Source organism: Aspergillus aculeatus (genome assembly GCF_001890905.1).
Source record: "Aspergillus aculeatus ATCC 16872 unplaced genomic scaffold ASPACscaffold_23, whole genome shotgun sequence".
In the NCBI taxonomy this organism is placed as follows: domain Eukaryota; kingdom Fungi; phylum Ascomycota; class Eurotiomycetes; order Eurotiales; family Aspergillaceae; genus Aspergillus; species Aspergillus aculeatus.
In genome coordinates this window covers 256420-282746 of record NW_017962998.1, presented here as the reverse complement: position 1 = coordinate 282746, position 26327 = coordinate 256420, and the positions used below count along the sequence as shown (strand labels likewise).

The 26327-nt window shown below is 53.0% G+C and overlaps 9 protein-coding genes across 9 annotated transcripts; 5 read left to right on the top strand and 4 right to left on the bottom strand.

The window, feature by feature from the left end:
* Nucleotides 1-1800: 1800 nt before the first annotated feature.
* ASPACDRAFT_127846 (uncharacterized protein) lies at nt 1801-4336 on the top strand. Its single transcript, XM_020197074.1, has 8 exons — nt 1801-1837; nt 1890-2122; nt 2194-2716; nt 2778-3034; nt 3091-3378; nt 3439-3549; nt 3599-3704; nt 3790-4336. The coding sequence occupies exons 2-8, from the start codon at nt 2006-2008 to the stop codon at nt 4101-4103; spliced, it is 1716 nt and encodes a 571-aa protein (XP_020051270.1). The 5' UTR covers nt 1801-1837; nt 1890-2005; the 3' UTR covers nt 4104-4336.
* A 1508-nt stretch (nt 4337-5844) lies between these two features.
* ASPACDRAFT_5897 (putative alpha-1,3-mannosyltransferase) lies at nt 5845-7325 on the top strand (the record flags this gene model as incomplete). Its single annotated transcript, XM_020203402.1, has 2 exons — nt 5845-6826; nt 6895-7325. Coding segments are annotated over 2 exons (1413 nt in total), but the record flags the coding sequence as incomplete, so codon positions are not given.
* A 1179-nt stretch (nt 7326-8504) lies between these two features.
* Nucleotides 8505-11302, bottom strand: ASPACDRAFT_127844 (uncharacterized protein). The gene has a single exon (XM_020197073.1). The coding sequence runs from the start codon at nt 10985-10987 to the stop codon at nt 8669-8671; it is 2319 nt and encodes a 772-aa protein (XP_020051268.1). The 5' UTR covers nt 10988-11302; the 3' UTR covers nt 8505-8668.
* An 801-nt stretch (nt 11303-12103) lies between these two features.
* Nucleotides 12104-13729, top strand: ASPACDRAFT_48375 (uncharacterized protein; the record flags this gene model as incomplete). The annotated part of the gene is made up of 2 exons (XM_020202117.1): nt 12104-12710; nt 12834-13729. 2 exons carry the CDS (start codon nt 12104-12106, stop codon nt 13727-13729), a joined length of 1503 nt encoding a protein of 500 aa, XP_020051267.1.
* Nucleotides 13730-14169: 440 nt separating this feature from the next.
* ASPACDRAFT_127843 (uncharacterized protein) lies at nt 14170-15768 on the bottom strand. The gene is made up of 2 exons (XM_020197072.1): nt 14611-15768; nt 14170-14555 (listed from the first exon to the last, which is right to left on the bottom strand). Exons 1-2 carry the CDS (start codon nt 15538-15540, stop codon nt 14427-14429), a joined length of 1059 nt encoding a protein of 352 aa, XP_020051266.1. The 5' UTR covers nt 15541-15768; the 3' UTR covers nt 14170-14426.
* A 741-nt stretch (nt 15769-16509) lies between these two features.
* On the bottom strand, nt 16510-18277 carry ASPACDRAFT_1860604 (Zn(II)2Cys6 transcription factor; the record flags this gene model as incomplete). The annotated part of the gene is made up of 2 exons (XM_020197757.1): nt 16510-18136; nt 18207-18277. The coding sequence occupies 2 exons, from the start codon at nt 18275-18277 to the stop codon at nt 16510-16512; spliced, it is 1698 nt and encodes a 565-aa protein (XP_020051265.1).
* Nucleotides 18278-19535: 1258 nt separating this feature from the next.
* On the top strand, nt 19536-20702 carry ASPACDRAFT_48372 (thioesterase family protein; the record flags this gene model as incomplete). Its single annotated transcript, XM_020202116.1, has 2 exons — nt 19536-19644; nt 19729-20702. The coding sequence occupies 2 exons, from the start codon at nt 19536-19538 to the stop codon at nt 20700-20702; spliced, it is 1083 nt and encodes a 360-aa protein (XP_020051264.1).
* A 430-nt stretch (nt 20703-21132) lies between these two features.
* On the top strand, nt 21133-21636 carry ASPACDRAFT_64847 (uncharacterized protein; the record flags this gene model as incomplete). The annotated part of the gene is made up of 1 exon (XM_020204043.1): nt 21133-21636. The coding sequence occupies one exon, from the start codon at nt 21133-21135 to the stop codon at nt 21634-21636; it is 504 nt and encodes a 167-aa protein (XP_020051263.1).
* Nucleotides 21637-22609: 973 nt separating this feature from the next.
* ASPACDRAFT_1877145 (uncharacterized protein) lies at nt 22610-24722 on the bottom strand. The gene is made up of 2 exons (XM_020198093.1): nt 24057-24722; nt 22610-23997 (listed from the first exon to the last, which is right to left on the bottom strand). Exons 1-2 carry the CDS (start codon nt 24649-24651, stop codon nt 22856-22858), a joined length of 1737 nt encoding a protein of 578 aa, XP_020051262.1. The 5' UTR covers nt 24652-24722; the 3' UTR covers nt 22610-22855.
* Between the last annotated feature and the right edge of the window lie 1605 nt (nt 24723-26327).

Sequence of the window (26327 nt, the reverse complement as noted above, 5' to 3'; positions counted from 1 at the left end):
ATTTCCCACCCAGCTTCAACTTCGGATCGATGCGTTCAATCAACAAGACATCCAGACGTGCGTTTACTATTCCTTGGAATTGGCGCTTCGTCAGAGAAGGTTGGAGTCGAATGACCAGATCAAAAGAGTAGCGAGCAAGATCCTTGAAGAGGCGGGTACAGGCTTTGCAGCTGCGTCGATTTATCTGCGCTATTTGGAGAATTACGTGCCATTTGAGAAGGTAGATGGGTGGCTTGATGTGCTTCCCAAACCGCTTGAAGAGATGTGGTTGAAGCTGTTGCAAGGTCTGCTGGCACCCAGCAACCCCCACCGGACAAGGGCAATGAATATGATACGATGTGTGCTAGCGGCCCAAGGACCGTTGAGTCCTCAGGAACTCTACTACGTATGCGACATACCCAGTGAAATGGCCGATCCGAATGTGCGATCCGCATTAGTGACGGACTCTCTGGGCTTACTCACCCTTTTACCGGATACAACGGACACCATTGAGCCTGAAAAGCAAAGATTTATAGTGTCCTTTGTCCAGCCAGCATTGAAGGTGTTCTTAACATCAAACGCAGCGGATGCCCTCTTCACAGAAACACTGCAGATACACCACACCGACTTTGTTGCTGGGGACCACGGCCGCTTCGTGCGAGCGGGGATCAAATGCTTGAGGGAATTTCTTCCCGACTACCGTGATCAGTGGAAGGACTCGCTCCCGCCCTTCGTCGGTGGGAAGCTATCTCAGGAGCCCAGACCCAGAACCACCCAGGTGGACTACAATCAGATCTTCGAGGGGTATCCATTGCTCGAGTATACCGTTCGCTATTTGTTCGAGCATGCTCAGAAAGCTCAACATACTGATGACCTCCACGATCTCGCAGAATTGCATGAGGAGACATCTCAGGACGGCTGCACGCTTCTTGCCGTGTGGGGCCATCTGCAAAACTGCTTGCAGGAGAGCGAGATCTACGGGCCCTCGGTCACGTTGCAGCATGTCCTTGCACAATACAACATATCGGAATATCTGGCGTGGGGACTGAACAGGAACTGGGACCTCAAGGTCAAGACCGAGAGAGGTCAGACGATTCTCCATTGGGCTGCGTTCTACGAAAGTGAAGAGGTTGTGAGCCTGGTGATCAATCGTAGTCTCGACACGCAATTCTCGGACTTGTTCAAGAGCGCAGAGGAGAAGACACACCTGACTGGCACCCTCTACTTTGCCTGTCGCGAATATAAAGACCACATGAGCGCGCTGGACATCGCTGTACAGAAGGAACATGTGAACATCGTCAACCTGTTACTGTCTTTCCGTGACAGGCTAGATAAGGAAATAGAGGAAATGGTCCGGTTGCGGCTGCGGGCGCTCGGGCAGAAGGGGAATATTCCGAGCCACCTATCATGGACGCAACGTGAGCTCTATGCTGCTTGGGAGACACATCTGGATGACAATACGCAGGGTAGGATCCCTGCTCTTCATCGGGCAGTCAAAAAACGACATCCTGTTATCGTGAAGAAACTGTTAAAACACGGGGCCGATTGGCGGGTGCAAAGTGAGAGCTTAACACCTTTACAGTTGGCGCTGAGACTGGCTCAGGATGAAAATCCGTTGAAACCGGATACTAAAGCCGTCGTGCGAATACTAAAGGCAGCAGCCTTCGCAGTCCTCGACAATGCGACCCGCCTGGATCAAGACATGCAACCAGTTGACCGGCTTTATGAAGCAACCGTAAACCAGATCGATGGGCGGAATATGCTCGGGAGCCAGATTACCATTCCGGAACTCTTGAACGGGAATGGCGTGAACCAGACTAACTCGCGATGTACTTGGATCCATCTTCCCGCCAATAATGTGAGTCTCCTCTCAACAAAGTATCGCCACGCGGTAGCTAACAGCCCTGCAGATGAAGTGGGCAGAGGTACTTGAAAACGTTGGACCGACCCGATCTTGTAAACTGACCGCTCTGACTTCAAACAGATCCTCATCTTGCAAGTGTTAGGGCAGCAGAGACGGGACAGGATGCTGCGCCACGAGCTGTGGACAAGCCGTCAGATACGTGGCTCTGAAAGATCTTATATCTCTTTCATGAGACCTGGTTGCGAGGAAATTGGGGAATCCAACGGGTTTGTTATATTCGTGAGTCAGATGAGTCCAGACCGGCATTGAGAAGATGGCCGTGGAGAACTGAGCTTCTCTACTTCGCACAGATGCCCTACCTCCACTGGGAGACCCAGAGAAAGCAACGGCAATTGGAGGCCTTCAGCCTCTGCAAATTTCTGCTGGAATCAGAGGCAGACAGACTTCCTTCCCTTGTGAAGCAGCTATCCACCGAGAATAATGACATCCTCAACACTTTTGCGGAAACCGAGTCCAATGATCCTAAAATTGCAGCGCTCGGTCAGGAGCTCCTGCAATTTCTGACGACCGTAGAAAGTTCAAAAGCAAATAAAGTGTCTGCACAGGCACAGCTCAAACAGGCCCTACAGGCCTATAGGGAGGATGCCTGCGCGTCAGATCGGGATTTGCGTCTCTTCAACTCGTACGCGACTCGGCACAATGTCAAACATCCTCTTCATATCCGCAGAACGCTTGATCAATCGTTCTACTATACGTTAGATAACACATCTACGCGCAACAAAGATCAAGTGGTAGCACGTTATGGTCGAAAAGAAGGGAGAAAGGAACCTATTGTCATGATGGTAGACCAGCTGTGGCTCTGGTGCTCAGGGGGTAAGTGGACCCTGTTTCCACAGCGGACCGTACCCTTTGACTGTGCTAACGCACTCTCCAGGGACTTTGATTACTTGCTTTCCACAAAGACGCGAATGCAATCCTGATGACCCAGACCGGTTCGAGATGACTGATATACTGGAAAATATCCTGCATTCAATCTCTCCAGGTGTCAAGAGGAAAGCAGGCTTGGAAGGACCACTATGGCTGATCCAAGGCATTATCAATGAATGCGCTGGGGCATTTTTTGATCCGATGAAAAACGTGGATGACGACTTTAAGTTTTTGGATATGTTCAGTAATTCAATCAGCAGAATAGTAGGTCGTCTTCCTCTTCAGAGATGTCTCGATTGTCAACTGACTCCTCCACGTAGGCTGACGGAGAAGTTGCCTGCTACGAGCGCTTCGTCAAGATGCTACACATATCCAATCAGCAGAACCTTATGGATATAGACACCGAGTCCGACCTTTTGCGAGAGATTAAGGATATTCTCGATGAACTCCGGATGATAAGGGTAGTTATGGAAGATCAACTAAAAGTCATTGTGGCCATCGGAAAGGTACAAGATTCTCGAGTCTTGGGTGGTGTACGGGAATCGGTCGAACGCTACCTTGACAAAGTTCAGTCCATGCAGAACGAGGGACAAGCGACGGTAAATTCGGTAAGGATGAGGGCTTCACCTTGGAAGTATTATACCGCCTACTAACGGACTCACTCTTAGCTGAATGCCTTGATGGACCTGCGGCAGCGACACGCGACCCTCTGGGAGGCCAAATCCACCGGGATGCAAGGGAATACCATTATGGTTTTTACTGTGGTCACCATTCTCTTTGTGGGTTCGAAGTCTTCTGTTTGTTAGAAACCCAGCTGAACGGATGTAGTTACCTGCCTCATTCATGGCCTCCTTCTTTGCGTTGCCCATCATGCAGTTCTCCAAAGCCGAGAGCTCGGACAGTCTCGACCTGTCATATGTGGTGAAATGGCTAGGTAAGTCGCACATCTCCCGAACACCAGAGGCCATCTCCTCGGTTATGGACAGATACCTCAGCGACTAACGCTGACTGCAACTCAGTGGCTTTTACCGTGCCGGTCGCCTTCTTCTTCATTTCGATTGCCTTCTACATCAATGACATTCTGAAGTTCCTGTCCCGGATTACTGGACATGAAAGACGAGTTACTAGATTGTCCGCCGAGACTTGGAAACAACAAATCGGGCAGGGCATCATTGCACCTGGGTCAGATGGCCGGCAAGTTCGTGACGGTTTCGAGAAGGCAAATGGAGATGCAGTTTCACAGCACAGTCAAGACAAGCTGAATGCTCAATCGGCGGCTCGGCGGAGAAAGCTGTTCCGATTCCATAATCGGGATATGGATAGTCCAGCTTAAGGCTGAGGTAGGCAAGGAGACCAATCGGATATAATTCGAGAAAACCCTTCTTCCCAGTGGGGAAACTCCCGACTGTCGCCGCTGTCATTGGAGACGGTCTTAGTCAAGACTTCTTGGTCCTCTTCTACTGTGAGCATAGAGAATGCATGTAGTCCGCTTATGCTGTAAGTCGTTCATTGGACAATATATATTCCGTTTTGTCGAGTATTCTTTGGAAACACAACCTTATCTGCTACTTGATCTACTATCTAGCTCCAGCGACATTTAAGCCTTGTATTAGAAGACGGGAATGTGCATCATTGACCAGCAGTGACCTGTTGTAGTTTTACACACCATAGTCTCTTTCTAAATTCGTTTTTCTGACATGATTGCGGTGCAAGTGAGGGATCCGAAGAGCAGTACAGTACAGTACACAGAGAACTCGGCAGATGCTGGGTAAGATGGTGGTAATTCACGGTATATGACGATAGCCGAACTACCAAGTCGTCCAGCATGTAACAGCCACGGTCGGCTGCCATTGAGACATTGTCCACTATCAAACACTGAATCCCAGGGAAAAATATGAATATGCTCGCACCGCAGCCGTGCAGAGGATTGGATGCACTCGGAGTGCCGCGACTTAGGGGCTAAACGACTCGTGTATGATGACAGGTCGAGTTGAAGCGGCTGCTATTTTTGCAGCACAATGACTCGCCAAGAAGCTAAGTTAGCCCTCTGGGGCCAAAGATCCAACAGCACAGCCTTCTCATCATGCTTACATACTTCAACGCGACAGACGTTTCTGGGGGCGTAAGAAAATGGGTTGCAGCTCAGACGCAGGTGGTGAGTTCTTTGTATATAGGTATAGGAAGCCTGCCGGCCAAACCACCAAGAAACGACCCTTTCGAGCAACAACTTTGCCTCTGTGTTTTCGTCGTCGATCTCGCTCACGTGATTAGGGCTCGTCGCTCATGCTTACTTGCACTCATCGCCCCCAGTGTAGCCCGTGTGGGTCCATAAGCTACTCGAGTATACGGTCGGATTTCTCTAACTTATAATAAGTGGGCCGCATCGCCTCATCATGACTGCACTTTATGCTCCCGCTTCAACTACTACAGACGCATAGTGATGAGCAGGTACGATCAGGGGGATGTCAGGGTGAGGGCACGGGGTCAACTGGCCAGATCGCAAGTGTACTGTACTCCGTACGGCCCCGTTACTCTTTCAGCACGGCTATTCTGCCGCAGCAGCCCTGTATCAAAAGGAGGGGGCTAAAAACAATCCTTCCCCACTCGGTCGTGGCTTGGCCTAAATAGGAGTCTGTGCCCTGTCAGATCGCCCCTCTTTCTCTCATCTCGCTGATCATGTTCCCACTTATAAGATCAGTTGTCGCACTGACCGACTGTGTCTCAACCAAACCCATCACTTAGCCACCCACCTTGGTGCAATGTTCCCATTATCGCATTTCCGCCAATACCGGCGACGAGGCACAATTGTCTCCCGAGCCCTGATCCTCGTTGTGCTGATTGTCTATTGCTGCAAGGCCACTCTCCGCACACGACAATTCCACCCGGTGGAACAGGACGCGCAATCCATCCAGAAAAGACTGGAACCCAGCCTTGCCATCCCTGAGACAGCTCCGTTACAACAGCCAGTCGGCCTGCCAGACCCTCCGCCAACCGTACCCCCGGTGCCCCCGGTACCCACCGTACACCCCCAAGCGGCTGCAGACACCCACAACCTCACCCAGCACCTCGCGAACCTCTTCGCCGTCCTCCCCGACGAATTGCATGCCCACACCCTCACCAGCCCGTTAACAGCGACAGGGGAAGAGAGACTACGCGACCTGGGGTTCCGGACGCGCGCCTTCGACGCCCTGTTCCGCGCCTGGGAAGCCATCCACCTAGTCCCCACCGAGACAAACCAGATGCTCATCCGCGACGACATCGTGCGGGTCCTGCGCGACCACCCAGAACTCTCCGCAGACCTCGAGCTCACCCCAGCCAGCGCGATCCACGCCTACGAAACAACGCGCAGCTTCCTGACCCAACTAGCCAAACGCCTCTTCCCATGGATCACCCCCTACTCCGCCGACCACATGACCCTGCACGCGCAATTCCACAACGGAGGCCGCGGCCTCGTCTTCACAGCCGGCAACGACCAAGCACCCTACCTCGCGACCTCGATCCGCACCCTCCGCGCCCACGGCTGCACCCTCCCGATCGAGATCCTCTACCTGGGCGACGAGGACCTCGACGAGGAGATCCGCGACGAGCTAGAAGCCCTGCCCGGCTCCGTCGTCACCCGGGACCTGAGTGTAATGGTCGACGACGCCGGCTGGACCCTCCGCGGCTGGGCCGCGAAGCCCTTCGCGATCCTGCTGTCCAGCTTCCGGGAGGCAATCTTCATCGACGCGGACGCGCTCTTCCTGGCGGACCCTGCGGCGCTGTTCGACGACCCACTCTACAAATCCACGGGCGCCTTGTTCTTCAAGGACCGGCTGTTCATGCCCGGAAACGAGAAGCGGACGTGGCTGCGGCGTGTCCTCCCCGCGCCGGTGTCCCCGCGGGTCCGCCAGAGTCGGATGTGGACTGGCCAGAGCATCCACATGCAGGAGTCCGGGGTTGTAGTTGTGGACAAGTGGCGCCATTTTGTGGCGTTGTTGATGGTCACCCGCATGAACGGGCCGGATCGTGATGGCGATGAGAGTAAGGGGTTGGTGGGGGTTTATGATATGGTTTATGGTGAGTTAGTCTACTTGTATGCTTTCAAGGGTTGTGTTGGCTGACGAGAGATGCTCTGTGTTGTGTAGGGGATAAGGAGACGTTCTGGTTGGGATGGGAGCTGGTCGGGGATACCAAGTATGCCTTCCATGAGGGCGCGGCGGCGGTCATGGGAAAGCCCCAGGCGAACCGTGACAACACCACCACTACAGAGAGTAAGGAGCACGACTTGAAGTATACCGTGTGCGCCCCGCAGTTGCTGCATTTGGGGACTGACGGCAGACCCCTGTGGTTCAATGGGTGGCTGCTGCCGGATAAGTTCTCGGACGAGGAGCGCCAGCCGACGAACTTCGAGGCTTTCATCCCCGAACCCCCCAGTGCAGAGGACAGCGGCTCGTGGCAGTTGCATGACAGCAACGTCTGCTGTTTGTCAGCCGACCAGGTGGTCTACTTCGACGCAGCGGAGAAGGAGGCCTTGGATGGGCTGATCGAGATAGCTCGGGATGTGGGGGCGATCGGTCGGTCACAGTAAGACGGAATCGATAAAACGAACAGAGCGCATGGCATCAATGGTCTAGAAACAACATTCTGAGTAGGCCGTGCCCGGACAGTGCATGACGAGTATTATCCGAACCAGTGTCAGAGAATCAGTTACAGGGAAGAGCTTCTTATTCTTGTGACATCTGCGGCCCGGGAAACAGTCGAACTAGATATTCTGACAAAGGAGAAACTCAGAGCACTCATGGGGTCTTGTGTTATTCAACAGAACTCAGTCCCTGGACGTCACCTGGGATCAATCACGGGGACCTAGCTACATTTGGGAGATTTGCTCCAGTTGCATCATCAGACTTCCCATGACTCGTGCTCCGGGCTAGAAAGGGATGATATATCTCGATTGAATCATATCGATCTTGACAGCGCTGTTCGGTCGGTGCCGCACTCACCAGTGCCGGCGCACATGTCTGGCTCTTTTTGTCAGGTTTTGAGCAAAAGAATGTTGAGGGATTGACCACCAAACCCATTCTGAGCCGGAGACCATTACGCACTTTGCTCTGGCAGGTACTTGGAAGTATACTTGTAAGACTCCCAGGCTGTTTCATCATGAATAGGGAAGCTGCAAAGATAATTCTATCTTTACTCAACCAAACAGATTTTTGATAAGTCTAATATGATTGACCCACCTTACTAAGAAGAAATTAGAAGAAAGAAGTCACCAAATGGACAGTGGGAGATAGATTGTAAATTACAAGAAAAGACTGTTTGAAAGTTACTGCAGACGTATATTAACTCTAGGGAATCTAGGGAATAATACTATATATAATGTCCAATACAACCCCTGAACCTACCATGACTGTAATAGCGATAATGTACTTAAGTATCTGATATTAGTATGGAGCCGTGTCCCAAAGGTTATTAGATTACGCTAATTGTACCAGTGTATGCCAGGTATAACAACTACCAAGGTAATATATCTATAATCTAAAGTAGTAAGTCTGAAGGCCAGATATAGAGAAGTTACTTAAAAGGATATAGTCTATGAAATTTAATATAGTAACTATCAACATATTAGATCTATTTTAGAATCTATTGGAAGACTTTTATTCAATTAGTATTAGTTTCGCCAAACCATACTTAGATAGTAAGGCTTGTGATATATCACATTGACAAGTAAATACATTGATTTCAGCTTGGAAAATTACGGCAGTTCAATAACTTTTGGTACACGGCTCAGTAGTTAAAAAAACAATCAGCTAAGGTCAAGATGTAGATCAATAAAACTTAAATTAAATTGAATCAAATAAGCTGACAGGCCAATTACAGGAGGCCTCGTTCTCTGTGAGATGCAACTGGGGCAGAGTGGGATTAAAAAGTATCTGCCTCTTCAGGACCAGACAACTCCTGTGATGGGCGCCATTGTATCATCCTTTCGCGTACAACGGCCAATGTCAGACCTTCCTGAGCCTCGGTGTAGGAGGTCCTATTGCTTGAAGGGCGGAAGCGTGCTGATACCGCTTGAATATGCTTGGTTAATTGATTTTTCAGCCGCAATGCACGATCTCTTCCCTTAGTTCCGAGGAAAGAGTATAAGCGAGGCGGAGCAAGATGACTATGAGTCGGATTTCCTTCGGGCCGCAGCGCCCTCGCCATGCTCCAGGCTCTACGCACTCCCTCATGACGGTCTGGAGGGAAAATGCAGCACGCGAGCTGGAGGACTTCATCCAAGGGGCCGGGGATGGAATCATAAAGGCGCCGATGAAGCTCCTTTCTGGCTTGGCTCAAATCATCGAAATCCACTAGCTGCACTTCCAGCTGTGTAGGGCAGTCAACCAGCTGCCAGAGACCTAACTTACTATGTTGATCCGCTCGCTGGGGTACGAAGAAGCGGTTGTATGCCGGAGTTCTACTCGGTGGATTGACCGACGGTCCTGTCAAGCGGTCCCAGAGGTGGATGTTGAAGTTAACCTTGTCGCCTTCATGGGTTAAATAGAAATTTATAAAGTCAATGACGCCGTAAAGCTCGCTTGCATCGAAAGGACGGTCGATTCCATGACTCGATAAGTCGCCGAGTGGCAGCATCTGACTAATCACGTCGGGAACCATGATGTAGCGACAACCTGTAGAGCCAGCGATGCACACTATCACATTCATTCTCGGCAGCATCCTCGCTACGTGCAGTGCATCCATGATTTTGTCCGATGTGGAAAGAGGCCAATAAGCGGAGTCAAGGATGGCACGGCAGAACTCCGCTATCGTTTCTGCACTTTCTGCGCTTGTGTATTGTGGCGAGTCTGGGTGTAAAATATCAAGAAAGGACACAAGCGAAGGCGGCGGGCGCTGGACATTGATGTTGAGGAACGCCTCGCCCACGCCGAGATATATAGCCCAATTCAGACTGTGTACAAGGCGAATCGCCCAAAGCCTGGCGTTCTGAGCTAATACCATGACGGTAAAGCCATCAATTGTGGGCCACTCGAGCCGGTATAACGGCGACCTCCGGCATAGTGCCCTGAGCATGGCTGTGGGCAGCGTTTGGCGGGTGTGTTTATGCTGACTCGCGATTGCCTCGAGAAGTTCCGTCACCTGGGAGTGCTTGTGCTTACCCATGGCCTTCAGGATGGCATAAAGCCGGTCTAATAACCGCCACTCACCACCGAAGATCGGCATTCCCAGTAACTGACAGTCTTTCTCGATCCATGTGCCGAGTTCGAAGTAGCTGCTCGCCATCGTATCCGTGTTCGCGGCGCGCCGATTCAGTCGTTTGGCTGTGCTGGCCTCCAACTGCTGCAGCGCGGCCTCTCCGGTCAATACAATGCCATTGATAAGATCCAGCAGACGCTCCTCATCGTCAGATATTCCTTCTCCCTGCGACTCAACCGGCTTATAGATCATGTCATGTTCAATCTCTGACCACACATGCATCACGAGCGTTCCCACCTGGATCTCGACCACAATGTCCTTCCATGCATATCTCCGATCGTCGGGTATATCTTCCTCGCGCAGCTTGACAATAAAGTGGGTCGCTTTGTAGCCCGAGAAGGTCCTCGCAAACCCTCGTTGCAATGGGTCGTTGACCTGAGTAGGCCGATGGACATGATTGTTCACAGACTCTGGGGTTTGGAGGTAGTCGATGAGCTGTTGCAGTCGCCTTGATCTCTCACCGGAGCCTTGACGCTTGTTTGTCACTTTGACGACCTGGACACGGCCTTGCAAGATGGAAGCGACCCGCTCCACGTCTCCCGGGAAGTAAAGAGAGACCCGCAACCCGCCGAAGTCCTGCAGTGCGGCGAACATGTCGGCGGGCGTCTGCAGAGCCATCATCTCGTTCTGTGCCGTCTGCAGGCCTATCTCTCGACAGTATTCTTCCCACCGACGGCCCTTGGCTTCGACGGCGGCGCGCAGACGCCGCCATAAGACCAACTCTTGGTACTGTCGGCGGATACTACCCTTGGCCGACTCCCAAGACTTGATCCGCTTCGTGATCGGTGTGTGACGGACGTTGGACGCAGCGAGGGAGGCGGCACACACTTCCAGAACTTCATCAGTGTAGCGCATCAATGTGTCCACCTTGGCCTGAAACGCATCGTACATATAACTCAATCTTTCCTCAAAGCCATCCTCTTGGCCTTCGCAATTTTGGGAGCCTTGGTTGCGAGCTTCGTTCGGAGGCAGAAGCAGCGCCATGGCAGCAACAAACTGGGCGACAAGTAATCCTTTGCGGTCGGATCTACACCTGGAAGCGGATAGACCCAGACTAAACCCGCCCTAAGATCAGTCAGTGTTTACTGAATCCGAAAAGACACAGGCAGATGGGGGGTGAAAAGGAGATACACAAGTCGTCAACAGTTTCACTGTCTCTACAGAGAGAGACGGTGTCCGCGCGCGCCCGTATGAAGAAGAGCAAAATTGAGTGAGCGTTGGGGCGAGTAGTTGGATACCTCAAGGCACCTGAGCAGGGAAGAGATCATAGTTACTTTGAGAATAAAACAGGAGATAAAGGTTAAAAGAGGGGTAGAGGGTGCAGTAAGCGACTTGGTGCAGGGGGCTTCTACCAATGCAGACCTGTGTACGGAGTGCCCAATAGCTTATTGCGGTGCCTGCGTGACCTAACTTACTGCTTCTGGTCGAGGTGTGCCCAAGTAGTGGTCATTGGGCGGCTGCGGCGGGCACTTGTTTTGCTGACATGGACTCACGTAAAGGGGAAGGGGAGCCCAGGTATTCAGCGTGTGGCTGAGGGTGGCTCAGAAAAACATTCGGTGAGATTCTAGACGAAGGACCCGGAAGAATTATCTGGGATTATCCCTGTCAATGGCATCCGACTAAAACCCGACATGCAAAAGGTGTCCCCGAGTTCATATTATACCGTAGCACTTTAGGATACTTGTATTACCTGCCAAGTAACAGACGAAGCGTTAGGAAAGAACGCAATCGGTTTATAGGACAGTCAGCAAGACAATGGAAAAGTTGAAAAGAGAGTAAAGAGTACTGTACAAGACAAGTTACCAAGACAAGGCAGCAGCAGCCGGATGACACTAAAATCTAGTAACGGAACTAATGTAGTCAGCCACACTTGTTGCCTATCATCATCAGGCTTCAGGACACAGCCCCATTGGCTATGCCCAAGAAACAGCCTCAGAGCCTGCTGCAGCACGTCTGACGTAACGGGGCTGATTTGGCTTTCGCCCTTGAGCTGTTCATGTTCGACCGATAATGAACATCGTGACCGGACCGGCGAGGGGTAGGGAGTTATCAATGTCTGATGTCCCCAATTATCATGGAGACTCGTCTGTGGAACCCACGATGGATTCGACGGCATCCTCGTACAGCGGCTATGTAACCTACATGGCCGCTCGTAACCCAAGTATGGGGGTCCTGTCTAATTTCCTCCTTCGCCCACCCCCAGCTTTCTTTCGTAGTACAGTCAGTTACATCAAGATCATCTCAGAAAGAGTTGTGGCAGACGCAGGTCCCCCCAACCAGCTCACGTGCACCGATCTTGTTCAGAAAGTATCAGAACTTGGGGCGACCAGCGGCCTCGTCGCGGTTATCGAGAACCTCCGACCCGAGGATGTGGAGACCTTGGGGTCGGCCTGGGACATCGATCCCTTTTTCTTTTGCGGCCACATCGCGTCCTCCTATCAGCTTGTCGAAGAAGGGCCGCCTCCGCCCTTGATGGCCCTGCCGCCGTCTCGGATCGTATCGCAGGAATATTTCAATCTCCACTATCAGAAGGTTCTAGACCTGGGTGATGAGTCTATTCTGGCCCACCTGCCGTACAAGCTCGGTCTCCCTGCGAATATTCCCCGAATTGTGCGACGTCTACCCGGGCTTTCGGGAAGGGCGATCGGCCTCGTGCGCAGTTGCTGCTCGGTTTTGAAGAAACGAATGCCAGATGGCAAATGGATATGTAAATACTCCCGTCGCAGTTCTCTTCTTTCTTCCGGGTTCCCCTCCCCCCCCCACCTTTTTTTTTCGAAAAAGGATTTCTGTTCCTTTGAGATCTGTGAGCAAGCACTAAGATTCAGGTCAGGCTTGATCCTAGTGGACCCCACAATAGCGGATTTTGTCGCACAGAAACCACGGACTGACACCCCGTTCGAGGACGTTAGGGTTAGGATCCCCCAAGCCCCACGCCGGATCAATGTCGAAGATTTCTGCGACCTGCCCACTTATTCCACGTTTCGCTCCTCTGGGAGCGCAAAGGCAGACCCGCGAGACCCAAACATGCGAGAGGACCTGCTGCGGCTCCTGCAGGTTCCGCCTCCGGACTGGAACGCAGACGACCCCGACATCCTGTCGCTGGTCTACTATCCGGTCAAGATCGTGGTGGCGGAGTGGATGCTGTACGGCCTGGTGATGGGCCGGTACGTCAAGTTCTACGAGTACTCGCTCCAGGCGGCGCGTCCTTGGGCAAGCCAGTTCGAGCAAGCGGACGTGCTGGAACTCCACCGGTGGCGGCGCCGGAGTCAGCAGAGCCTGCACAAGATCCGAATGATGCGGCGGTTTGTGGAGCACTGGGGGGAGCGACACCCGCCTTCACCGCCGAGAACCTGGCATCATATGCTGGTGGGTGATTTCCGACACCTAGAGGAGCAGATCGAGCTGCATGCTCGCGCTTTCGAAATCTTAAACCCCATCAATACCGCATTGGTGCAGCTTCTCGACTCGCGCAAGTCCATTTCCCAGGCTGAGGACGTCAAGCGCCTTAGCCTCGTTGCCCTGGTCTTCATCCCGCTTTCCTACGTTACGGGCATATTCAGCATGGCCGACCGGTATGCTCCGGGGAGTGAACGCTTCTGGGTATACTGGGCGACCGCGGTGCCCATCGCCGTGGTCGTGCTGTGCTTCACGTTTTTGACGGGGCGCATCCCGGAGCTTGTCCGGTGGGTTCACGGTTGGCGTGAAGTTGCGTTCAAGGCTCGATGAATTCATTAGAGCGACTCTATTTACCTCTATTGTTGTGGATTTTGAAATTTTTGCAGTGCGAGGTTTGTGGGATTTATCTATCGAAACCATACACAACTACGAGTTCAGTCATCCTCGGTTTCGTACAGTCTATACAATTATACAATATATCTTTTCGCAAGTCAAAATGAGGATTCAATACACGAATTTGCTTCGCCCCGGATACAATAAAAGGAAGAGCTTGAATATCCGGGTTCAGGCTATCGGGGAGGGACTAATTCCCTAGTAATACTGTAGGCGCGACGACCCGACCGGAGCCGGCGTGAGCTGATCAGTCAACCAGAGGGAGACACCATCGCTATAAGTATTACACATTCATTTGTGGTAATTCAAAAGGCTCCTTGATCCCCATATTCATGTATATATATCACTGCTAGACCGGCTCTACCGCGCCATCAGATGTGGAAGTTTCTGTATTTTTTCAAACTTTCTATACCGGGAATATAACAAGCGGGTTAGCCTTTCAAGTTCTCATGTTTGAATATCCAACCAACTGACACCACAGTGGCCAAGCAAGTACGATTCATCTCGTCGCACTCGACGCTGCAATTAGCTACAGAGGATAAATCATCATTATTATGATCGTGCGTTGACCACAACATCATGCAACTAGCTTTCCGATCGCTGGTGGGCTTCTAGTATATGGCCAGTGCTTTCACTATCCCGCCTCCCCCGCAGCGCAGACTACAACCTCATGAATCCATTCCGAATAAAGAGCCTCATATGCTGTGATCCGGCGTTCAGGCTTTGGATTGAGCATGGCGTAGATCACATTGCAGCAGCGATCCTGGTATCCTTAGCAAACTAACCTTCCGTTTCTCAAGGCCGATCAGAAAACTTACACTTCCAAACTCCTCAATAGTAGTAAACCCTTCTACATCCTCTCGTGTCCGTAAATACCACTGAAAATTCCGATCCTCGTCGCTAGCCACCTTCCACAAGAGCATGCCCAGCCGCATAAACGCATAGATCAAGCCCACGGCCCAGACATCGGTGGCCCGAGGATCGTGCTCGCAACCACGCAGCACCTCCGGCGCGGTAAACGGAACCTGCTCTAACGGGGGTTGCGCTTTTGACAACGGTCGCGAGTCCTTCGGCAACCATTCGGCACTATCGAAATGTGCCACCTTCACCGCCCCATTCACAGTTAGGAGCACATTTTCCGCCCGCAGTCGTCGGTGCACGATCCCCTCGTCATGGAGGAACGAAACCCCGCGCAGCAGCTGCTTGAAGAAGCAATCCGCTTCCACGGCAGAGAGCTTCACCGTTCGCTGAAGGAGAGTCTGCAGACTGCCGCCGCCGCAGTATTCCATGACGGAGTGCAGATCCCCTTTGTCATTGTAGCAGTGCTCGATGGTGCGCACGATGTTCGGATGTTGAACGACCGAGGAGATGCCCATCGCTGCGCGGCGATACTCGTCTAAGAGTCTTCCGGGGGAGCGGTGACGGACTTTGACGGCGTACAGTTGTTCTTTTCCCGAGTGCTTCGATGCTTTCTTGGCGTACAGGCCCACAAAGGTCGACGAACCGTAGTGCAGGACCTTGATGCATTTCCCATATCGGTGGGAGAATGGTACCGGCTTGTCATTCCCCTCAGAAGTTCCGGATCGTGAGATTACTGGATCGCTCGGAGTTTGGCGAGAGGTGTGGTGGGTGAATGTGTTGCATAACTTTTCGAAGAGACCAGCGGGCTTCTCGGGTTCGATGAGATGACGATGGTTGCCATCCTCTAGGATCTCGATGTGGTGCGGTCTTCTCCCCTTGGTGGACATGGCGAAGCCTGCCCGGTCCTGCGAGGACGTTTCTTTGTATAGATGTGCGTGTTGAGCTTGCTATGATCTAAACGACTTTATCCCGAACACATGCACCTTTGGATTCAGTCAGGCGACCTGTCAACTCAACCAACCCTTCGACCTGCAATACTAGAATGACTAGTGGGAGTGACACCAGATAATAAAGCCATCTGAACAAGAAAGCTAGAGGAGAGGGTGGGGTGACTCTTGGAGGAATACAATGATGTCGGCGTCGGCTGGAATGTGACGAAGCCCCGACCCGCCCCGCCCCCGGATCACATGCCCACGCTAACCTAAAATGGTATCAGAGAACCCGTCACTTCGTCGCGTGTCGCAAACAAACAGTGCAAACCCCTAGTATTCCCTCTCCGCTCGAGTTGAACTGGAAACATTTTCCCCGCATCCAGCAAAGCTTAGCCAAGCTTGGTTTCGCACGGCGGGCATCTCTTGTTCTGGAAGTTCTCTTATGAGTGCGTCACGTCATGGTCCAGCCACGCTTCCCCGTTCCTGACGCGATGAAGATTTCTTGCCGCTGATGCAGCCGGTCGGAAACACTTCCAAAGAAAAAGCGGTCACCACACGGGATCAATTATACATACACAGCTAGGACATATATAGACCTAAAACGTGCTTTGCACACTTTGAAAAGGATAGGCCTATTTGAGTATATCCAGTGCTATGTGATATACCTTATCTTCGAGGACGGGCAAAATGGGATATGGTACCGTTAACATAGATTACATACCTCCGAAGTCAAAATACCTCCCTGGTACATTTAGCGATAAAACTCCTGGCTTCGAATTGCAGTAGAAAATCATCTTTCTTGACGAGCGGGAATGTATAGTAATTTGCAGAGTGATTCCTCCCTCTTACGGAGGTAAGAAGTCTACGATGACTTTATAGCACCCCTCAAGATGCGAACCAGTAGTCCAACTGACCAGGAACGAATTATGCAAGGTTTTTCACCTTTCCCGCCAGCCCCCAGTGGTCGTTGGAACGCCGGACCTGCCGCCAGAACCACGCCACATGCGCCTCCTGTTCGCGGGCCTTGTCCGGAGAGCGGGAGCCCGCCCCCTCCTTCGGCGCCGTGATAGCCGCCAGTTCCTCCCGCAGCTGCTCTTCCAGCCGGGCTTCCTCGTCGTGCCCATCGCCGCACTCAGCATCTGGGCGGAGCAAACTACCCCCCAGTTGAGAAAGCCGTCTCTCCGCGGTGCGGCGCCGCAGGGAGGCCCTCAGCTCCCGTATCATCCGGTCCTCCAGCAACGCCGCTACCGCGACCGAGTGAAACGGCCCCTCCTGATGCGGCCAGTCGCGCAGCGCCTGCATAGCCTCCCACCGCAGCCGGAAATCCTGGCAGCCGTCGGCCACGATGAAGAGTAGCGGGACGACCCCCAGATCGACGGTTACCGTGGGCCGGCCGGGAAAGTCGGCAATAAATTGCTGGATCCGGCGCAGCACCGCGCGGTACTGGGGGGTGAACCGCCGCAGCTGTTCGGGGTCGTGGTGAACAGGCCCGGTCTGGACCACGAGCGAGATCGTGATCACCAAGAGCTCGAGGAGCTCGACTCCGTGCCGGGATTTCGGGCTGAGATCATCGCGTTGGTGGAGGGTCTGGAGCAGCTGCATCGCGGGCCGTAGCTGCGCGGCCATGGCGAGTTGCTCCGCCGACAGTGTGGTGCGGGCGGCCTGGAGCTCGGCCGGGGACATGCGCCAGCACCCCCGCACGAATTTGAAGAGGCGGTTATGGAGGGGTTCTAAGGCTTGGCGCGCGCTGTAGAGGGGGTCGTTGTGGGGTTCAAGCCATTTGTCGTCCTGCTGCTGCTGCTGGGGCTGCGGCCACCATGGATCAGGAGCAGGCTGGATCAACGTCCCGGCCTCGTCTTCCTCTCCCCAGCGCCACAAGCCCGGCCCATCCATCCCAATCTGCGTGTCCAGGTGTCGAAACACAGCGACCCATCGTCTGGATGTGGGACTCCGCGACGACGGCTCGCTTTCGCGGAGGATCCGCAGTCCGGCCCGCAAATGTTGCAGCGCCGCACAGTAATCCTGCCAGATGATGGACACCACGGTGAACAGCAGACAGCAGAGCAGGGTCACGTCGCGGACCTGCGGGTCGTGCGGGTTGCGCTGCCGCAGACAGGCGAAGGCTCGCGCCGACTGCGCGACGGCTACCCAGTACCAGAACTGCGAAGCACGCCCGATCACACCCCCGGCTTCGACCTGTTGGTGCACTGCGCCCAAGGCCACCACGGCATGCCAGACAGCAGGCTCCCGAGGCACCATCTGCAGCAGGAACTGCTGCCAGACGGCCGAGTCAAAGAAGCTGAGCGCGTCTGGGAGGGTCCGGGCTTGGACGAAGCTGAAGCAGCGGCGCTCGTCGGAGGTGCTGGCCCACGGCACCGCCACCGTGACCGGGCCGGCCACAACTGGCAGGGGGTCCCGGCGGTAATTGAGCTTTTCGCCATTGGTCGAGAGGAATAGTTGTTGGTAGGAATCATACCCATCGCATCGGCGGCCAGTGGAGGTGCAGTTGCGGCAGCTGCCGGGGGTTTCGTCACACTTGATGCGTCGGGTTCTGCCGTGGATGATGTTCTTTCTAGTCGCCTTCTCCTGCAAGGTGTGGTGTATAGCTCGGGTTCACATACCGGCAAGTGCGACAGCCCGTTCTCGATCTTGTAAATCCGGCCCGGCGGGGCTTGGCAGAGAGTGGTTTCATGGTGAGGCCACGAATCGCAGCAGGCGTCGAGGGGATGTGGTGAATGGGAAGTTGAGGTGAAGAAGTTGTGAAGTTGTGCGGGGAGACACTAGAGGAACTAGCTCCCTGCTAGACAGGGATTCTCAGTCCAGCTATACCATTTTCGTACTAGATAGTGGCATTGAAGGAATCCAGACTGTGACCATTTTTGGGATCGTAGAGTGGCCTTCCGTAGACTGAGATAACGTCCTTTCCTCCGAGCGTAAGTGGAATTTCATCGAGAAAAGAAATGGCAAGCACTAACTAGTGCTTCCAGATATATATGGCAGAGATTGTCTGACCCGATATCCCATTCCCACTCGGGTAAGGTCAGCTTTATGATTTTGATCAGCCTACGATTTCATAATTTATTAGATCTTTGAACTTACAATTCATCCCGCTTCCCTAATGACCATGATTCCCGATCAACCGTGGGGAAGGGCACCGCTGCCAGGACTCCACATAGGGAAGGGAACACTTAGGCCCTGAGGTCTTGTCATCGGTAGCTCGGTAACGACCACGTTACTGGATACCTAATAGATGTATGCCCATTGATATAAGGTACTTATCTTTCCAGCACTGGTTCTCATTCTGCAATGTCTTGGGTATGCGCTACACTTTCACATCATCTCTCATGTGCCGCCTCTACAAGGATGGTCTCGCGTCTTGCATTGCTGTAAGATAGGGTTGGCGGGCGGGCGGACCGAGGCTAAGCCGGCGATGATTAGTGAACATGCGTGCGCAAAATACAAGGTGGCAAGGAGGCAGCGTATCGTCATTCTGTCTGCAATGGAGCCTAAACTTCCGCTGATGAACTACTACCTTCCGGTTTGGCCTCTGATGGTGAAGTATTACGCATGCTATTCCGCTATGACTATCCTGTTTCCCTTGATTCCACCAATTGATCCTAACATATGATACTAGGTAGCATATAGGATTACCGTACTGTACCGTACCCTGAGTATACATCACATCGAGATTAGAACCCTAACCCTCACATTATCTGGTGCTGATAACGCGTCAATAATCTACAGGGAAACTGCCGAGGTTGAAATGCTTGCACTTGTGCTGACAAGATGACGTGACCGGCAGTTGTTTGATTTAGTGAGGTGCCTCTCCTGGCTTCGGAATAACAAAACTGCTGCATTATTTCCTCTGACAACGAATCTTTGGGATCATTGACATCTTTGCACTGTGCCGTTTACTGCAATTCGGCCTTTGTTATCCTTAATCGAGAACAATGGTAGAACCCGCGCACTCCTCACTCTTTGAAAAAGCGATCATCGTGACCCCGATCGGTCCGAGTACCTACGCCGCGTGTCTTGACCCGGCATGGTGTATCGGGAAAGGTAAGAGGACAAGGATTCTCTACCCCTCACCTGCAATATCCAGAGTCTGCAGAGGCTAACCAGAACTGCTGGAAATTGCACCAGTACCACATGGTGGCTACACCATGAGCATCTTCTATCGAACCGCGGCTGTTCATTTCGCTCGCAAACAAAGCGAGTCCGAGCCGAAGACAACCAAGACACCCAAACTGCCCTCCCCGGAACCAGTCGGTCTGCAACTGTCGTTCCTGCGACGGACACTCGCTGGTCCCGCTGTCTTGACCGTCCAGGAAGTCAAGATCGGGACTAGAATAAGCACGATCCACGTATCCCTATCGCAACCCCGCAACAACCCCGGTCCGTCGGCAGCAACCACACCTGCGGTGCAGGACAAGAAGGACCATGAGCGTGAGCTCGAGGTGAAAGTGGTCGGGTACATCACCGTGAGTCCACCAGCGTACGAAGTGGGTCCGGCCGTGACAGGCCCGTGGCAGGCTACTCTCTCTCCGCCCGTGGTCGACTTTCGTGCCTTAGCGGAGAAAGGAGGCGACGGTGCATGGGTGCGCAACCAGTCCCCTCCACCCGGTCTATTTGCAGCAGGACATGCGGAGCTCTTCTTCCCAGTATCTACCCTTGCGTCAGCCAAGACACTGAAGGATCAGGTGAAGGGGGTTGTAGAGCAATGGGCGTGCTTCACGCCGGGAGGGCACCCCGCGCGGTGGTCGAATGAAGCCGTGCTGTACTTGGCGGATATGTTCCCTCCTGCATTGAACCGGTTGGGTGCGATGGAGATACAGAGGCTAAAGCAGGTCGGTGCGATTTCCGCAGAAGCTAAGGCCGGGCCGTTCTGGTATCCCTCCGTCACCTTGAATGTGGATTTGAAGACCCGGCTTCCGGCAGAGGGGGTCGAGTGGTTGCATTCGCACGTCGTGACGCGGATGCTCCGTGGAAGCCGGGCGGACCTGGAGGTGGTTATCCACAATGGACAGGGGGAGCTGGTGGCGACGAGTACGCAGGTGGCTTTGGTGGTTGATGCGGCGAGAAATCTTAAGGGCAGGGAAGCGTCTGAGAGATTATAGTTGTGGTAGCAGTATTTATCTGGTACCTAGGGATGAAGAATCAGTTAAGCATAAAGTACGCGTACATTAGCCGAACGGAAGGATCAGTAGAGTGTCGTAAAAAAGAGGGCGTAAGCGTTCGACAATACGTTCTCTGCACTGTGTCGACACTAACTCTAATGCTGTGTCTGCCTACAATAATGTCATTCGCCCCAACTCTCAATTCCTCGGCATTTGATCTAATCAGTAATCACACCGAGGTACGCGAACAATAGGGAGATTGGGGGGAGTGTGCCGAGCAAGAAGACCCATCCCCGAGTCAAGACCCGGGATTCACTATATATTCTCTCAATCTCGGCCATTCCCCTTAAATACTTCGTCAGGCAAGCACCCATCTATCCACCGGACTTTCACATTCGACCCCAAACCACACAAACAATAGAGCAGAACAATGGCTCTAAGCACCACCTACCAATACCACCCCATCATAACCGCCGAGGCAGACCTCCCCACCGCCCGCAAGCGCCGCGCGATCTACCTGCGCCCCTTCCTCCTCTTCTACCTCAGCTCCCTCGCCGCAGAGACCATCTTCCTCGCGGTCGGCGTCTTCATCATGACCGGCACCCGCGACCTCTACTACAAGGTCCTGTGGACGCTCGTCTTCTGCCCGCTGGGCATGGGCGGCGCCATGGGCGGGCTGATCAATTTGTTCATCGTCGACCACCACTACGGCGAGAGGGCGGCGCACTTCACGGGGATCCTCTCGTTGCTGGTGCTCAGCAGCTGCAACTATCTGTGCTACAATCTGGACCGGCATTTTGGGTGGTTCGGGGCCACTGACCACCCAATGTGGTTCCAATGGCGGTATCCGATGATTTGGGCAATGGGGTATGTGAATGGGTTGCTGTTGTTTACGGATGAAGGGCAGACGAGGTTGGCGCGGTGGGGGCTGTAGATTGCTTCAGGTTCCTGTCGGGACTGGACTTCACTGGACGCTGTGGAGGCAATAAGGGGCTAATTTGGGTCTTTCTGGAAATATGCCACAGTTTTCGGGTAGTTGTGGATAACTACCATCTTTAGTGCACCCTATACTATATACAATGTGGAGAGAAGAAACAAGTCTTTGCTGAAAATATGAAGAAAAGCACGTCCTGATAAGACATCCTGGTTGTAACAACTTTGGCTTGGGCTTTTGCAACAAATGACGGTTGTGTGCTGAGGGCTTTCCCCTAAGTATAATTGTAAGATTTGTCCTGTTAAACCAAGATACTATCATTCAACTGTAGCAATATCAGCAGATTGATAGCGGGGTCAATGGCTATAATACAGTTGATTATACGCGGGCTCCCCGCAATGGTGCACTGGTGTGGAGACCCGGGAACGGACTCAGACCTCGTCGGAATACTAATCAAGATCTATACCGGTAGTCTGAGCTCTACGAATAGTTGGAAGCATCGTCACAGAAAGAAAGAAGAAAGACGCTGGTCTCTTCGGTGCTCATGGTAGGGAAAGAAAAGAGGATCTTCGAGCAACAAGTTAGGCCCTTGCTCCCACCAGAGGGAAAGGTAGGTATCTGGGTAGTTCTGTTCTCGGTCGGTATGTACCGCACAGTATGGAAGTTCTGGAGCTGGGGGGTGGGGAGGGGGCTTGGCTTCAGCGACGGATTGCGCTTTTTCTGTGGCCTTGACTTCTTTGGTCATTGCAAGACCCAGCAGGGTGGTGCGTTGAAGGGCTGGTTAGGTGATTGGAAACGCTGAATGAATTAGACACACATCAGAGAAGCTGAGAGTGCATTGCGGAGGGGGTGTCAATACTTGTTTGAGACATTGAGACAAGAAGGGCTTGGTTTCAGAAGCTCGACCCGGAAACCGTATTATCTCGGAAATACTTTCCTGTTTCGATGATTGGGTCCGAGGGTGAGGTTCGGTCTGCCGGAAGGGGTGACGAGGCCAGGATCCACATGTTGAAAAGTGGAGCACCACTCATTCAATAATATTATCTATGTCTAGTATAGGACAAAATGGATGCACAATAACATCAAAGAAGTGAAATCCCATCGAAACGGATATGCTCGCCAAGGAAAGTGGCCAAGTAACGCTCAACAGTGAAATTAGTGGAAAACCCCCCTAAACCCCAATGGTTAGACGGGGCTATACGCGATTGAGATGGTGTGTCTAGTAGACAGGCAGCTTGAAGGCAGGGAAAGTGTAGTAGAAAGTATCGGCTCCCTCGTCATCGCTCTCGCACTTCCACGCATCCTTCTTCCAGACGGGCCGCTTGGGGAACTGGCACAGCTGCTGCACCTCTCCGTCGTACGCACCCGCATCGACCGTAGCGTTGAGACCGGTAGGCTGGACACCGCTCTCAACCCACTTGATCATGGTGGCCATGTTGTCCTCGGGGAAGGGGCCGTTGGGCTGCAAGCTGTTGCGGGCGCAGTGGGCAGCACCGGGCACCAAGTACAGCTGGTACCACTCCTTCATCTGCTCGATCGCCTTGGAGGAACCCAGGCTGGGGTACATAATCTTCATCACCGACTGCCAGTAGTGGACGGACGACGCGGTGGGGACACTGGGGTCGGATTCGCCGTGGTAGTGGATGATCTTGCCGCCGGAGGACTGGAAGTTGGTGAGATCGGGCAGGGTGGTCTGCAGAGTATCCATGTAGAGAACCATCGCCTCGTTCATCCACGAAACCAGGGTATCGTAGGTGACGTTGTTCAGGTTATCAAGGTTATCGACGTCAAGCAGCTCAATGAAGCGACCGACGAATTCTCCGCCGGTGGAGGGAATGTCCAAACCCCAGGACTTGGTGGAGTTATCGTACTCGGTTTCGGCATCGGTGAACTCGGCACCAATACGGTAGGAGAGGTAAGCCCGCTCGCCCTGGGAGTTGAACAGTCCGTCGTAGATGGCCTGCGCGACGGCCACACCTTCCGCGGTCACATTACCGCGCTGCGCCGGAGTAGTAGTCGTCTGGGTGCCGTCGTTACGCTTACCAAAGTTGAAACCGAGAGAGGTACTGGTGGTCGCGGCGCAGTAGTAGGACTCGCCGATCACGGAGGTCAGGTTGAACTCCAACTGGCACAGATCGGAGCGGGAGATGACTCCATCCGTGCGTCCATCGAGAGGATCGCAGGCGCTGATGGTCGCGTTCACAATCTTCTCCAGCTCACAGGGAGGGGGGAAGTAGTCGAGCGTCTGCTCGACGACAGCGGAGAAAAGGTGGTTCACCTGCTGCTGGCCGTAACGGAAGGCCGGGGCTCCGATGACGGCGCCGTCGTACAGGTCTCCGTAGCGCTGGACCTGGCTCATACCTGGGAGAAAACGAGAGGATCAGTATGTGCCAGCGTTCAGTTGCATCGGTAAGACTCACCTTGTCTGCCGCCATCCGAGCACCCCTCGAAGTAGGTGTACACCTTGGCCTCATCGTCTAGGTTGTAGAACGCCCGAGTCAAAGGCTTTCCGATTGTAGTCATGTCACCCAAGCCCTTGTAGGCAAACATGAAGATCGGGTCCCAGTTGATGGTGCCGTTGCCGAGGATGTTGACTTCGTCGACGGTGGTACCGGTGAGGGCGCCGTAGCCAGCATCGGTGGCAGCACCCACAGCTCCATACTCCAGCCCACCAGTGACGCTGGTGCCGAGGGAGTAGCCGAAGCCACCAGCCACGTAGAAGCGGTTGGCAAAGATTTCGGGGCTGGGGAAGCCGTAGTTAAGGACGACCTCATCGCTGCTGCCGGTGTGGACATAGGAAACGGAGACGTCGCAGTATTCGTAGCCGGAGCTGGTGGCAGTCTTGGCCGTGACGGAGGAGGGGATCATGTCGATGCCGAGAAGGGTGCCGTTCGCAGGCAGGGCCGACTGGACATGAGCGACGGTGCAGAGAGTGGCAAGCGACGAGGAGTTGGTGGCGCGGGCAGTTGCTGCCAGAGCAACGGCGGCCGCGGCGGCACGCGAGTATTGACGCATGGTGGGAAGCCTTGAGAATGAGGGGGAAAAAAATGAGGGAAAGAGTGAAAGAATGAAGAGAGTGAGCGAAGGAATGGTTGGATGATCAAGTCACCGTGAAATGGAGGAATGGAGCCTTTCTTATAGGAGTGTACTGTACTGGTAGTTGGAGTACTACTCGGAGACACACGTGTAGGTGGAATTAGGAGATTAGATGGTAGATCAGCGGTCAGCCACTGCCAAGCTACCTCGGTAGTAGGAACGCGCGTCCAGAACTGGTCTGGAACTTCAGATAAGGTGGTAAAGACCCATAACGACCCACTGTTTGACCCAGGTGGTTAATTAAGCTTCGTCAGGTGTCTCACGATGAAGACTAGCCTAGACAATTAAGCTTAAATTCTTTTCCAGGCCGTCGTCCTGTGGCCAGCTCTAGTTACCTTCTTGGCTATGCAAGTTGACTGGCATAGTGGCCCCCAGGGCATATTCAGTGTTTCTGCGGCCAGTCATAATGTCAACTGACTCGTTTAACTTCAGCATTCAACAATAAGATCAGAGTTTGGAGGGTTTAGGGTTCCATTTGCAGCGAAACCCTAAATTCAAGAAAGTGTAAGCCGGTGGATCTTAGGGCTCACTCGCCACTGGTGACCGAGAAAGTATTTATCCGGATGATGCTTCAGGCTCCAGGCTGCAGCCAATCCCTTCCGGATCAGGTTCGGCTCCCGGTCGGATATTCATCGGCGATTCTTTTTCATTCCGCTAAGAGGCTTAGCAGAAACTAAGCTTGTATCAAATTTCAAGGACTTGCCTTGTTCGGGCCGATGGCCGAATCTTCATCGTCATGCGGATGGATGTGCCGAAACGGCTTGTGCTGCATATCCCCCCATTCATCTCGCTTTCGGCACCTAAAGTATCTGGTACATACCTCCCAGTGGGCCTGTGTAGGAGTGGAAGACGAGCTTTCTCCAATTCAAAATTGGCATTCGCCCTATATTTCCCATATACTCACAACCTTCACGGAAGCCTTAACCGGGCTGGCGCCGCCCAATCACGGCTGGGTCTCAATCTAGCTGCTTAAGTATCTATAGGCACGTCATAAGTCATAGCGGGTACTCATGTTCGAACAAACCGTAACAGAAAGGTGTAGATGCATGGTTCAACTGTAGACATGGAAGAAAGTTAGAACATCCTTCAAATATCTTAAGGTCTATGCTATCTCGTGACCAACAGAATGGCAAGACAGTAACAGGTTACAGCAAACCACTGGTCCTAAATTGCATATAAATAGTTTCCCTTGCCCGGCGGTGAACTACTGCATCCGTTTTAAGACGAGGATATATTTAGCAGGCTGCATGGGAAAGTCTTGTCTTTCGATACTTCGCCTTGAGTGTAGTAGTCAGTGGCCTAACAGAGAGTAGAATTGAGAAGCCTACGACAATAGGTAAACAAAGCAGTGATTCTTGATAGCTATTGCTTACGGAGTGTGGTAATCACAACGATCGTGGTAACCCCTCGGACGCTTCATCGAAGCTGGGAAGCGCGACATATACTCTTTTGGGAAATTTTCCATGTACCAGTCCAAACATTACATTCTCTTCCCTGGATCTTCAGACGGTGTACAAGAATTATCCTAGCGTCATCGGATAGATGATGAGGGAGTCGAGAGAATTGCTCTTTGCGAGAAAGCTGGGACCTCCGGC

Bases quoted from the DNA above. Each gene is read 5' to 3' on its own strand.
- ASPACDRAFT_127846 (XM_020197074.1), top strand. From the start codon at position 2,006: ATGCTGCGCCACGAGCTGTGGACAAGCCGTCAGATACGTGGCTCTGAA. The intron at 3,379-3,438 runs GTAAGGATGAGG...ACTCACTCTTAG, and splicing joins GACAAGCGACGGTAAATTCG to CTGAATGCCTTGATGGACCT. The intron at 3,550-3,598 runs GTGGGTTCGAAG...GAACGGATGTAG, and splicing joins CTGTGGTCACCATTCTCTTT to TTACCTGCCTCATTCATGGC.
- ASPACDRAFT_127843 (XM_020197072.1), bottom strand. From the start codon at position 15,540: ATGTCCACCAAGGGGAGAAGACCGCACCACATCGAGATCCTAGAGGAT. The intron at 14,556-14,610 runs GTAAGTTTTCTG...TAAGGATACCAG, and splicing joins CTATTGAGGAGTTTGGAAGT to GATCGCTGCTGCAATGTGAT.
- ASPACDRAFT_127844 (XM_020197073.1), bottom strand. From the start codon at position 10,987: ATGGCGCTGCTTCTGCCTCCGAACGAAGCTCGCAACCAAGGCTCCCAA.
- ASPACDRAFT_1877145 (XM_020198093.1), bottom strand. From the start codon at position 24,651: ATGCGTCAATACTCGCGTGCCGCCGCGGCCGCCGTTGCTCTGGCAGCA. The intron at 23,998-24,056 runs GTGAGTCTTACC...GTTTTCTCCCAG, and splicing joins CTCGGATGGCGGCAGACAAG to GTATGAGCCAGGTCCAGCGC.